The sequence below is a fragment of the Wasmannia auropunctata genome, unplaced genomic scaffold (genome assembly GCF_000956235.1).
Source record: "Wasmannia auropunctata unplaced genomic scaffold, wasmannia.A_1.0 LD334694.1, whole genome shotgun sequence".
Taxonomy (NCBI): domain Eukaryota; kingdom Metazoa; phylum Arthropoda; class Insecta; order Hymenoptera; family Formicidae; genus Wasmannia; species Wasmannia auropunctata.
The window spans coordinates 176136-189811 of NW_012028196.1; the positions used below are offsets into that span (position 1 = coordinate 176136).

Sequence of the window (13676 nt, forward strand, 5' to 3'; positions counted from 1 at the left end):
TTATACTCCTTATCCTTCATTGTGATAGAAATCTCGATTGTAAAGATGTAGAAAAAATCCAAAGACGTTAAACTATGAACGTTAAAATATGACGTAACTGCAGTTCACTTTTCACTGTTATAATATACACTTTTACGTTAAGACACAATTTCGTCCGCTATTCGTCCGACCTCTTTGTTTTTTAAATAAATTTAATTAAAATCAAATTTGTTGAAATGCACACACTACGACTGTTCGAACGATGAAATGAGAGTAACATTAGTAGAAACGTTGAGCTATTCGCCAATGCAGCTGAGATAAGCACATAAGAATTAAATAAAAATTGTGAACGTACTATCTACGTAAAGCTATATCTCGCTCGCTCTTTCACTTCCTCGTTTATCCTGTCGCTCTCTTGATCGCTCTTTCGAGTTTCGCTAACTCATCCATGTATCGCTAGCGCCTCTTCCGATGGAAAATATAATTATAATAACAATATTGAGACAATGTTTTTTTGAAATAGAATTTCCAGAATTCAGACTTTGCATCGCAAAACTTCCGCTTGTATGGCTGCATGCAGAGGAAAACTCTTTAATTATGTAATTCAAGCCTAAACTATCGACTAATCTACTTGAAAATTGAACAATTTAGCCATTATTGAGACTTGATAATTTCGAGTAGGCAAAGCTTGCGACACGTCGCGTATAAATACAGTCTCGCGCATAGAATTACCATCAAAAACATCATCGTTGCAAGCTATAGTTCAGTAATCTCAACGTCTCAATTTACAAATTATAAACATTTTTCAGAAGAAAACGTAATGTGTGACGCAGATGTGTCAACTTTATCATGCTAATACAATACAGTTTCTTATTAGAAAATGACCATAGAAACAATTTCGTACTAAAATAAAATCTACTCTCTATTCGAACTACATCGTATATAAATACCATTATCGTATATTAATATGAATATATTAATAGGAATTATTGTAGTATGTTCATATATTTGTGAATACACATGTTATATTCTATAACCTTCATCAAGTGATCGTTATTTATCAACCGACATTTCCTTATACAATTCAATTTTTTTTTCGGAAGAAACACATTCTTGAAGTGGCACAGTTATATTTTCTGCTTTCAGTGTGTGAGATTTCTTGTTGAAATATTTCTGAATTTCCTGCAAGGTTTTGTCCTTAGTTTCCGGAAGAACAAAGTATAAAATACTGCACCCGATCAACGTTAAAAAGCCATAAACGGCAAAGGTACCTTCAGGTTTTATATGTTTCATCATAAATGGTGCCATCTTGATCACCACGAAGAAACACGTAAAGTTGAAGCTAGATGTTATTCCGGAACCGAGTCCACGGTACTTTCTCGAGAACAGTTCACCGCAGAGTATCCAAGGTAGGGAGATTCCCAGTGATATCAGGCCTATGTAAATGACGAGTAGAATCACGGGACTCCAGAGTCTTCCAAAATCAAATGCCAAGCACGCACTTGAAGATAGCATGGTGATAGCTGCACCAAAATAAGAGATGAATGTCAAGGTGCGCCTGCGGCTTGTTTTCAAAAGAATGTTCGTGAGAACGGCGAATATCAGACGAGTCGCGTCGATGATAAGTGTTATCAGATACGTGTACGCCGGATTAGAGACGTTCGCTAACATCTCGATGCAATAGAATGTCATCACGTTGGCACCCGAAAACTGCAAGACAAAGAAGTACAGACAGACGATGCTGAAAGGTCTCAGGAAATATCGCGAAGACCACGTCTTTCTAAGCGAATGCAGTAACAATCGTTTCCCGGTTTTCCTTTTTGATACTTCTGCGAGCCTGGTAGTTTTCAGCAGGGAAAACTCCTCGAGCGATTCTACTCCACGTAGATATATCCAAGATCGTTTCGCCTCCTCAATTTTCCCTTTATCAAGTAGCCACAATGGACTCTCTTGCGAGTAGATACAGACAATCCAACAGATTACGGGCAAGATGCTGCAGATATACGCGGTGATTCGCCAATGCAGCCAAGTTCCCATCACGTGACATGCCAATATACCGACCGAAAGGGTCACGCCGAACGTCCCTATCAGAATGCCACGTAGCAGAGGGTCGCATGTTTCACTCACGTAGATCGTGTGTATGGCTGCCAGGACTCCGGCGCTAGATCCACAAAGAAGTCTGCCCGCTATTAAAACTGCGATGCTGTTGGCGAAACCGATGATCAGCCAGCTAATAAAAAAGACAGGAAATAGTAGCATCACTGATGTCTTTCTGCCGAGTTTTTCTGCCATGAATCCACCGACCCAACATCCCGGAATTATCGGTAGAACCGCAGCTGACGCGATCCATGATTCTTGGTCGATACTGAGCACTCCGAAATTATCCGTGTCCGCAGATTCAAATAAAGATTCGCTGTTATTGAGCGAAACTGTCTTCAGTTGTGGAAGAAGAATCGCGCTGTAGCCATACGACATACCAGACACGGACATTCCTATCAATGGTCCCAAAGCTGTTAATACTTGTCTGAGATACAATTTAATTTTGGTATCGGGTTTATCATACTCCTTATCCTTCATTGTGATAGGAAATCTCGATTGTAGAGATGTAGAAAAAATCCGAAGACGTTAAACTATGAACGTTAAAATATGACGTAACTGCAGTTCACTTTTCACTGTTATAATGTACACTTTTACGTTAAGACACAATTTCGTCCGCTATTCGTCCGATCTCTTTGTTTCTTAAATAAATTTAATTAAAATCAAATTTGTTAAAATGCACACATTACGACTGTTTGAACGATGAAATGAGAGTAACATTAGTAGAAACGTTGAGGTATTCGCCAATGCAGCTGAGATAAGCACATAAGAATTAAATAAAAATTGTGAACGTACTATCTACGTAAAGCTATATCTCGCTCGCTCTTTCACTCCCTCGGTTCGGTCGCTCTCTTGCTCGCTCTTTCGAGTTTCGCTAACTCATCCATGTATCGCTAGCGCCTCTTCCGATGGAAATTATAATTATAATGACAATAATGAGATAATGTTTTTTTGAAATAGAATTTCCAGAATTCAGACTTTGCGTCGCAATACTTCCGCTTGTAGGGCGGCATGCAGAGGAAACACTTTAATTATGTCATTCAAGCCTAAGCTATCGACTAATCTACTTGAAAATTAAACAATTTAGCCATTATTGAGATTTTATAATTTCGAGTAGGCAAAGCTTGGGACACGTCGGTTCGCGTATAAATACACAGTCTCGCGCATAGAATTATCGTCAAATTCATCATCGTTGCAAGCTATAGTCCAGTAATCTCAACGTCCAAGTTTCAATTTACAAATTATAAACATTTTTCAAAAGAGAAAACGTAATGCATGACGCAAACGTGTCTACTTTATCATGCTAATACAATACAGTTTCTTTCAGTATCAGAAAGTGGCTATAAAAACAATTTCGTCCTAAAATAAAATCTACTCTCTATTCAAACTACATCGTATATAAATACCATTATCGTATATTAATATGAATATATTAATAGGAATTATTATAGCATATTCATATAATTGTGAATACACATGTTCTATAACCTATTCATCAAGTGATCGTTATTTATCAAGAAATATTTCCTTATCCAATTCAATTTTTTTCTCGAAAGAAACACATTCTTGAAGTGGCACATTCACATTTTCTTCTTTCGGTGTGTGAGATTTCTTGTCGAAATATGTCTGAATTTCTAGCAAGGTTTTGTTCTTAGTTTCCGGAAGAACAAAATATAAAATACTGCACCCGATTAACGTTAAGAAGCCGTAAACGGCGAAGGTACCTTCAGGCTTTATATATTTCACCATAAACGGTGCCGTCTTGATCACCACAAAGAAACACGTAAAGTTGAAGCTAGATGTTATTCCGGAACCGAGTCCACGGTACTTTCTCGAGAACAGTTCACCGCAATGTATCCAAGGTAGAGAGTTTCCCAGTGATATCAGGCCGATGTAAATGATGAGTAGAATCACGGGATTCCAAAATCAAATGCCAAGCACGCACTCAAAGATAGCATGGTGATAGCTGCACCAAAATAAGAGATGAATGTCAAGGTACGCCTGCGGCTTATTTTCAGAAGAATGTTCATGAGAATGGCGAATATCAGACGAATCACGTCAATAATAAACATTATCAGATACGCGTACGTCGCGTCTGAGACGTTCGATAATATCTCGACGCAGTAGAAACTCATCACTTTGACACCCGAAAACTGCAGAATAAAGAAGTATAGACAGACGATGCCGAAAGGTCTCAAGAAATATCGGGAAGACCATGTCTTTCTGAGCGATAGCAATAATCGTTTCCCGGTTTTCTTTCCTGATACTTCCGCTAGCCTAGTGGTTTCTAGCAGAAAGAACTCTTCGAGCGATTCTACTCCATGTAGGTATATCCAGGAGCGTTTCGCCTCCTCAATTTTCCCTTTACCAAGTAGCCATAATGGACTCTCTTGCGAGTAGATACAGACGATCCAACTGATTACGGGCAACACGCCGCAGATATACGCGGTGATTCGCCAATGCAGCCAAGTTCCCATCACGTGACACGCCAATATACCGGCCGAAAGGGCCACGCCAAACGTCCCCAGCAGAATGCCACGTAGCAGAGGGTTGCTCGTTTCACTCACGTAGATCGTGTATATGGCTGTCAAAATTCCCTGGCAGAATCCACAGAGGAGTCTGCCCGCTATTAAAACTTCGATGTTATTTGCGAAACCGATGATCAGCCAACCGATAAAAAATGCAGGAAATAGTAGCATTATCGATGTCCTTCTGCCGACTTTTTCCGCCATGAATCCACCGATCCAACATCCCGGAATTATTGGTAGAACTGCAGTTGCCATAATCCATGACTCTTGGTCGATACTGAGCACTCCAAAATTATCCGCGTTCGGAGATTCGAATAAAGATTTGCTGTTGTTGCTTGAAATTGTCTTCAACTGTGGAAGAAGAATCGCGCTGTAGCCGTTCGACATACCACACACGAACATTCCTATCAATGGTCCTAAAGCTGTTAATACTTGTCTGAGATACAATTTAATTTTGATATCGGGTTTATTATACTCCTTATCCTTCATTGTGATACAGAATCTCGATTGTAGAGATGTTGTGAAAAAAATCCGAAGACGTTGAATTATGAACGTTAAAATATGACGTCACTGCACTCTTCACTGTTGTAATATACACTTTTACCTTAAAACACAATTTTGTCCGCTCTTATTCGTCCGATCTCTTTGATTTTTAAACAAATTTTATAAAAATCAAATTTGTTAAAATGCACACACTACGACTATTCGAACGATGAAATGAGAGTAACATTAGTAGAAACATTGAGCTGTTCGCCAATGCAGCTGAGATAAGCATATAAGAATTAATTAAAAATTGTGAACGTACTATCTACGTAAAGCAATATCTCGCTCGCTCTTTCACTTTTTCGTTTACCTTGTCGCTCTCTTGCTCGCTCTTTTGAGTTTCGTTCTCGTTTGCTAACTGTCTCTATGTATCGCTAGCGCCTCTTCCGATAGAAATTATAATTATAATGACAATAATGAGACAACGTTTTTTGAAATAGAATTTCCAGAATTCAGACTTTAAGTCGCAATACGTCCGCTTGTAGGACTGCATACAGAGGAAAACACTTTAATTATGTAACTCAAGTCTAAGCTATCGATTGAACCTACTTGGAAATTGAGGGATTTAGCCATTATTAAAATTTGATAATTTCGAGTAGGCAAAGCTTGCGACACGCCGGTTCGCGTATAGATACACGGTTTCGCGCATAGAATTACCGTCAAGTACATTATCGTTGCAAACTATAGTCCAATAATCTCAACGTCCAAGTCTCAATTTACAAATTGTAAACAGTTTTCAAAAGAGAAAATGTAATGTTTGACGCAGACGTGCCTACTTTTTCATGCTAATATTGCTAATACAATATAGTTTCTTATCAGACAATGGCCATAGAAACAATTTCGTACTAAAATAAAATCTACTCTCTATTCAAACTACATCGTATGTAAATACCATTATATTAATCGTATATTAATATGAATATATTAATAGGAATTATTATAGCATATTTACGTACTTGTGAATACACATGTTATATTCTATAACCTATTCATCAAGTGATCGTTATTTATCAAGCGACATTTCTTTATACAATTCAATTTTTTTCTCGGAAAAAACACATTTTTGAAGAGGTACATTCACACTTTCTATTTTTGATGGATGAGATTTCTTGTCAAAATATGTTTGAATTTCCTGCAAGGTTTTGTCCTTAGTTTCCGGAAGGACAAAATATAAAATACTGCACCCGATCAACGATAAGAAGCCGTAAACGGCGAAGACCTCAGGCTTTATATGTTTCATCATAAACGGCGCCGTCTTGATCACCACGAAGAAACACGTAAAGTTGAAGCTAGATGTTATTCCAGAACCGAGCCCACGATGCTTATTCGAGAACAATTCACCGCAAAGTATCCAAGGCAGGGATATTCCTAGTGATATCATGCCGATGTAAATGACGAGTAGAATCACGGGACTCCAGGGTCTTCCAAAATCAAACGCCAAGCACGCACTCAAAGACAGCATGGTGATAGCTGCGCCAAAGCTGGAAATGAACGTCAAGGTACGCTTGCGACTTGTTTTCACAAGAATATTCGTGAGGACGGCGAATATCAGACGAATCACGTCAATGATGAACGTTATCAGATACGCATATGCCGCGTCTGAGACATTCGATAACATCTCGACGCAGTAGAAAATCATCACATTGCCACCCGAAAACTGCAGGATAATAAAGTACAAACAGACGATGCCGAAAGGTCTCAGGAAATATCGCGAGGACCACGTCTTTCTAAGCGAACGCAGTAACAATCGTTTCCCTGTTTTCCTTTCTGATACTTCCGCGAATCTGGTAGTTCTCAGCAAAAAGAACTCGTCGAGCGATTCTACTCCACGTAAGTATATCCAGGAGCATTTCGCCTCCTCAATTTTCCCTTTACCAAGTAGCTACAATGGACTCTCTTGCGAGTAGATACAGACGATCCAACTGATTACGGGCAACACGCCGCAGATATACGCGGTGGTTCGCCAATGCAGCCAAATTCCCATCGCGTGACACGTCAATATACCGACCGAAAGGGCCACGCCGAACATCCCCAGCAGAATGCCACGTAGCAGAGGGTCACTCGTTTCACTGATGTAGATCGTATGGTTATCAAGACTCCGGTGCAGAATCCACAGCAGAGTCTGCCTACTATTAATGCTGTTGGCAAACCCAATAAGCAACCAGCCGATAAAAAAGACAGAAAATAGTAGCATTACTGATGTCCTTCTGCCGAATTTTTCCGCTATGAATCCACTGGTGCAACATCCCGGAATTATTGGTAGAACCGCAGTTGCCACAATCCATGACTCTTGGTCGATACTGAGCACTCCGAAATTATCCGCGTCCGCAGATTCGAATAAAGATTCGCTGTTACTAGTCGAAATTGTCTTCAGCTGCGGAAGAAGAATCGCGCTGTAGCCACTCGACATACCGGACATGGACACTCCTAACAATAGTCCCAAAGCTGTTAATACTTGTCTGAGATACAATTTAATTTTGGTATCGGGTTTGTTATACTCCTTATCCTTCATTGTAATATAAATCTCGATTGTAGAGATGTGGAAAAAATCCGATGACGTTGAACTATGAATGTTAAAATATGACGTAACTGCAGTCACTCTTCACCGTTGTAATATACACTTTTACGTTAAGACACAATTTCGTCCGCTCTTATTCGTCCCTTATCCGATCTCTTTGTTTTTTAAACAAATTTCATTAAAATCAAATTTGTTAAAATGCACACACTACGACTGTTCGAACGACGAAATGAGAATAACATTAGTAGAAACGTTGAGCTGTTCGCCAATGTAGCTGAGATAAGCATATTAGAATTAAAGAAAAATTGTGAACGTGCTATCTACATAAAGCGATATCTCGCTCGCTCTTTCTCTTCCTCGTTTGTCCTGTCGCTCTCTTGCTCGCTCTTTCGAGTGTCGCTCTCGTTTGCTAACTCTCTCCATCTATTGCAAGCGCCTCTTCTGATAAAAATTCTAATTATAATGATAATAATGGGACAACGTTTCTTGAAATATAATTTCCAGAATTCAGACTTTGCGTCGCAATACCTCCACTCGTAGGACATGCAGATAAAAACACTTTAATTATGTAACTCAAGGCTAAGTTATCGATTGAACCTACTTGGAAATTGAACGATTTAGCTGTTATTGAAATCCGATAATTTGGATAACCAAAACTCAAATTGGCATGTCAGCTCGCGAATAGATACACAGTCTCACGCGTACTCTTTAACGCCGAGACACGATCGTGTCTCCTGATCTGTGATTATATACGCAAAGTTATTTCACACAGGCTTCGAGTTACGACTGATTACATTTTATCCCTTCCACTTCTTATCTAGTGACTACTATTACTCGTGAAGCCGGACTAATCTTAACTAATCTAGCTACAACTAAAACAACAAAGTTATATTGATAATTAAGAATAGTTTGTGGCAACCGTGTAGATACATAAACAACCGATTGTTAGAAAATTACGTCTGCATGCGTGTTAAGCATGTTGTGATTAAAATAATGATTTGTTATAAGAAGAAAGTTGTTTAATTATCTGACTACGGAAGTCCTTAGATCTTTCTTACAAGAAAAACGAAATATTAACCTCTCAATTTCACGGCTGTTTTCTCTGAAGAGGGAAAATTTCACGTAATACCGCCGTGTGTCAGTCATATGATGTTGCATCCTTTTACAAACTAACAAAATGTAATCTCCTTTGAAATGATTTGAATACCATTGAGATTCTTTTCAAAGGCTTTAACGCTCGAAGCTACTCAGATAGTGCCTGTCAGTATATTCTCAGCAATATTAATATAAAAATGATGGAAAAGTGGAGCAAGATATAAGAAAGCTATCAAGATGTACTGTTCAAAATTTATTTTTTAAACTTATTTAAAGAATGTTAAAAAGGCCATAAAAGTTTGCAGGGCAAGCATTAATTATTATGACATACGTATTAAAATCACAGTAAAATGAAACTCGAATGCTATAAATGTAAAATAGAAGGGAATCTATTTGTTCCTGCTTATCTGTTAAATGTACAAATTTATCTTTTTCATTTTTCTTGTCACCTGGCAATTGAGAAAATTGCTGAGATTCACTACACAAATTCAATCCTATACCTATTTTCTCCTATACAGCAAATTCGAGTGTCCCGTGCCGAAATAATTAAGTCGGTCCACAGTTCTGCCGTGTAGAAAATTAGACGCGCCGTATGCGTGACGCACATACGCCGCCGCATGAAAATGAAACTGAAATCTCCATACATCTCCCTCCGCGCCCGTGCAAAATAATTTTCCCGCAGCGCCTCGGAATACGTGTGGTATTTTAACTAGCTGAAAAGGGATTTAAATGATTCGGGGGTAGCGGCGGCGGCGGGAATTTGAGAGCCATGAATTTAATACGCACTCCTCGTCGAGCAACGAGGGTGTTTTCGTATTTTGGACGGCTGCCAAATGCGATTTTCGCGTTATTTATCTTTCGCGAGCGAGGATACGTGCGATCATCCGCGCGAGGATGAGGGTCGGGCTCGTATACACGCATCGATGTGCCATAATGCATCGTGCGCTTGTTCCGACGATTAAAAACTAACGACTTCGCTAACGAAAGCAGTAATGCCAAGCGAGAGATATTTAACACGTTTTTGGTGTTTCAGGTGTAATTAAATGCTTTTGTACCGTTTTCGCTGCTAATTTCCGCCATTAATTTCAAATAATTCTTATCCGTGGAAAATGTGGATTTTTATATCATTCTCTCTTCTTTGCAGAAATTACCGTACAATAAAGACGCTGCGCGGAGGAAGAAAAAAAAGGTTTTACATTTTCAACATGTTTTCGTCTTTAACTTGTTAAGATCTGTGCTAAGAAAAAAAAGGCTAAAGAGATTACTTCTGCGAGTGATCCAATTTTCTCGGAAGTGAAGAAAAGAAATCTTCTTCCTATTGGCTTCGTTTGAGACTTTAGCTGTAAGTTTCGCGTACGTATTTCAGGACCGGTCGATAGTTAAAATTCTCACAACGCGAGGGCAATCAGTAAACCAATAGAAATCAAGAGCTCGAACGGGCAAATAGTGAACCTCTGGCAAATTTTCGCCAATTCTATTATCGGATTTCTAACTCTTTGATATACGGTAAATATTCTGTCGTAATGTGCCTGCTGTTCATCTACTTCGGCTCACGTCGTGCACGAGATACGCCTTTTAATGTCGAGGACTTTCAAAAGTCTCGTTACTCGCGTGAGCCTGTACTTCGACGTTAGAAGGAGGAGTTGTTTAACGGCGAACGCTTTTACTAGAGTACCCGTTGAGATCCACGAAGAACAAGGAATTTGTGGGCGCATTTTGATGAACATGCAGAAAAAATGAGAGTCAGAATGCAAAATTTCACGAGATTGGAGCGTAACAGTTGGCAATGAAAACGACGAAAGTCAATGTGAAATCAATGTATAACTAGATGTATAACATAAATTCAATCGTTTCCTGAAAACGTCATTTAAATATTTCGAGACACGTACATTATGTCATTTAAACGTTTCCATAAAATGGACGGGAAACCGCGGGATGATGTAATATCGTCAGCATAATTTTTAGATGGATACAATGTTTATACGAAGGCTTCTCTCTAGAAAGCGCCGAAATTTGGCGGAAAATTTATAAGCGCAATCTCGGGAGAAATTTCTGAAAGACCTCAGATAATTCTAAGGTTTAATATAAGTTTCACTCGTCGTCTCTTCTCGGCTTCGTGTACAAGAGAGAGACTTATTTAACGGTGGATGCTCTTATGAGAGTGCATGTCGAGAAGTAGAACGGCCAGGGCCGTCGTAGATGAATGTTGACGAGCGCTTGAGGAATGATGCAAAGAGGCTTCGAAAGAGTACGTCTTTTCGCAACGATGAAATCTCTGTGAAATGTTTCGCGCTATTATTTGCTGCACGGTGCGCTTATTATGACATAATGACGATACTACATATGTATATAATAACGTAAAAATCACTGATTGTGAGTTCTTTTTAAATTCGTACAAACAGAAAATTTCAACTTTAAAGTGCGAGAAGAAAAGGATAATTTATACAATAGCATATTCGTAAATTTGCGGCGTACTTTAATTAATCAGAAGAGTATTAGTAGCTTTCATTTGAATTTAATTGTTATCATGCAGGATGTGTTGATTTAATCTATTTATCTATCATTAGTGGAACATCTGTCCGTTCCGAAACATTTTGTTCGCATAGCACACCTGACGACTAAAAGCTTCGAGAAAGCCACCTCACTCCCGTCGAACGCGGATAGGCCAGCTCGCGCAGGGAGATTGATGCGTTTTCCGGAGCAGAGAAAAAACAACTCGCGTGGGATGCATTTGTTCGGGGTTTCAGGTAAAAGAAGAAAAAAGGCTCTGCTTCTGTTGGAACGACCGAGAGGAAAGTTTCCACGCGAGAGAGGTAGTAAAGGAAGGGAGTAAATGACGAAGGTCGCGAAAACAAGTACACTAACTTTTCTTAAGGATACTGGAGGCACAATGTGGCGAGCCAAAAAAAGGCTTTCAGTCCCTTTTCGATGGTCAAACATCGTACTCTTTGTAAATTCTCACTTGAATGCTCTCTTTTATAATAACCAGGCGACGTGGAATTTTGCGTAGACTAGTTAATCGATAAAGAAACACAAACACACAGGGAATTTAACAGAAATAAAAGTGCGTTGAGAGAACGTGAAAAATATTTAGACTGCATAAGCAATGAGGTCATAAACTTCTGTTGAAACAAATAATTAAAATACTATAAAATTTTTATTACTTGACAACGCAATTTGAAATCGTTTTACAAATAGGCGATGTTAAACATTAAATTGTACATTTAATTAAAAATACGCAAATGTCATAAAACTGTACAATATTTTTCACGTTTCACAGTATATTTGGCACAAAAATTACATTTGAAGAGCTATGGTTAGAATTCGTTCATAAATGAAATGAAAAGTTAATCCTTTTTCCTCCGCGGGGAAATCAACATTTGTATACGTGAAATACATTAACACAACGTACTTCATGTACATAAATACGGTTTAATGCAGCAGATTGATGCCAGAAAAATAACGTTGAACGTAGTAAATTGTTTATTTTTTGCGATTTATTTTGCATGTTTCAAGTTACCTAAAAACCGATTCACTGAAATTTTTAAAAGGATTCCGGATTAATTTAAACAGTTTTATAAAATAATCGGCTATTGTTCATCGCTCGGGCTACCGATTTCTCATGCTTCTCTCCGCGGATTCATGTAACGTGTTTCCCTCTTTGCAATAATATCCAATATATTACCGTTGTTCAACATGCGAGTCGTGCCAGAGCGGATGGCGAAATGATCGTTTTACGAGTAGTCCCATCGCCTCGTTCGTTGAGGTCTTTTGAGGTATGAGCAAAACATTTTTTCGCAATAAAGGATCCATAACGCAAAATGACACAAAGGATATTTACAAGCATAAATTTGCGGAAATATTAAAGTACAAGAAATCCGTCTTTAATGATAAAATTATCATCAATTTGATGTTCGGTACAGAGATGCTCTACTATCCCATGCTTCTCGTATACGTCAATATCCATTGTACTCTGGAATAAAATACAATTTAGGAAAGGAAATTACATATAGTGCCAGAATAAAAAAGAAACGAAGTCAGAACAATTCCAAGATTACCAAGATTCGACAATTCGGAAGCATACATACATATGTATGCTTTTTATCTTTCTCCGTAATATAATTGCTTATTTTATTATACATTCTTAATATTTATTATAAAAATTAATAGGCTTTAATACAAATTCAAGAAATATATGGTTTTTTTTTCTATTCCATTTATTCTTGATTCAATTCCTTTCTCCTTTTTCTTTTTTCATTTCTTTTGTATCAAATATGGGAAATATTTATCTCTTAATATCAATGCAAAACTCGTTTCAAAATTCTAACTAAAGATAGATTCTAATCTATATTTTTCTGGAATGCTTCAAAGATATTTTTCTCGTTAAATCAGTTTTCGGCAAATCGAATGTAATCTCAAGTAATTGACAAACTGAGCTAACGATTAAATATTATGAAAATAATCAAATAATTAATTAGTGACAATAGGTAACAAATTGTATAGGTAGATATAAATAGAGAGAGAGAGAGAGAGAGAGAGAGAGGAGAGAGAGAAGAGGAGAGGAAAGTGAGAAGAGCATATTCTTTTCTTTTATTATCGAATCTATCAAAATGCAGTCTAATAGAATAAAATTTGAATGAAGGTACATCACTCCGTTTTGTTAATACTTTCATCACACACTGCGTAAAACTGTTTCAAATCCGCTGTCAATCCGACAAGCTTTTTCTTTCGATATTATACCACAAAGCATGTATCGACACATTCGAGAGTGAATTATGGAGAATAAACAGGACAAGAAACGTCTAGTCAATATCAGCCGTTACGGACATATATGTGTACAAGCATATGTATATACATATAATATGTATATATATATGGGCTATTCTACGTGAAGCGGATCAGTCATCTCTCAGAAA

General features: G+C 38.0%; 2 protein-coding genes and 2 pseudogenes across 5 annotated transcripts in view; all 4 read right to left on the reverse strand.

The window, feature by feature from the left end:
• Window positions 1–13676, reverse strand: part of LOC105458087 — a 328659-nt gene that overhangs the window by 162334 nt on the left and 152649 nt on the right. The gene's annotated exons all lie outside the window — the stretch shown is intronic.
• On the reverse strand, window positions 805–2811 carry LOC105458090 (facilitated trehalose transporter Tret1-like). 2 transcript variants are annotated; one of them, XM_011703158.1, is made up of 2 exons: window positions 1251–2811; window positions 805–1161 (listed from the first exon to the last, which is right to left on the reverse strand). In XM_011703158.1, exons 1-2 carry the CDS (start codon window positions 2554–2556, stop codon window positions 1064–1066), a joined length of 1404 nt encoding a protein of 467 aa, XP_011701460.1. In that variant the 5' UTR covers window positions 2557–2811; the 3' UTR covers window positions 805–1063. The 2 variants fall into 2 exon arrangements, with proteins under 2 accessions (XP_011701460.1, XP_011701459.1); XM_011703157.1 differs by having other exon boundaries at window positions 805–2811.
• Window positions 3227–5636, reverse strand: LOC105458089 (annotated as a pseudogene).
• Window positions 5957–7892, reverse strand: LOC105458088 (annotated as a pseudogene).

Coding starts and splice junctions, on each gene's coding strand:
- LOC105458090 (XM_011703157.1), bottom strand. CDS start 2,556: ATGAAGGATAAGGAGTATGATAAACCCGATACCAAAATTAAATTGTAT.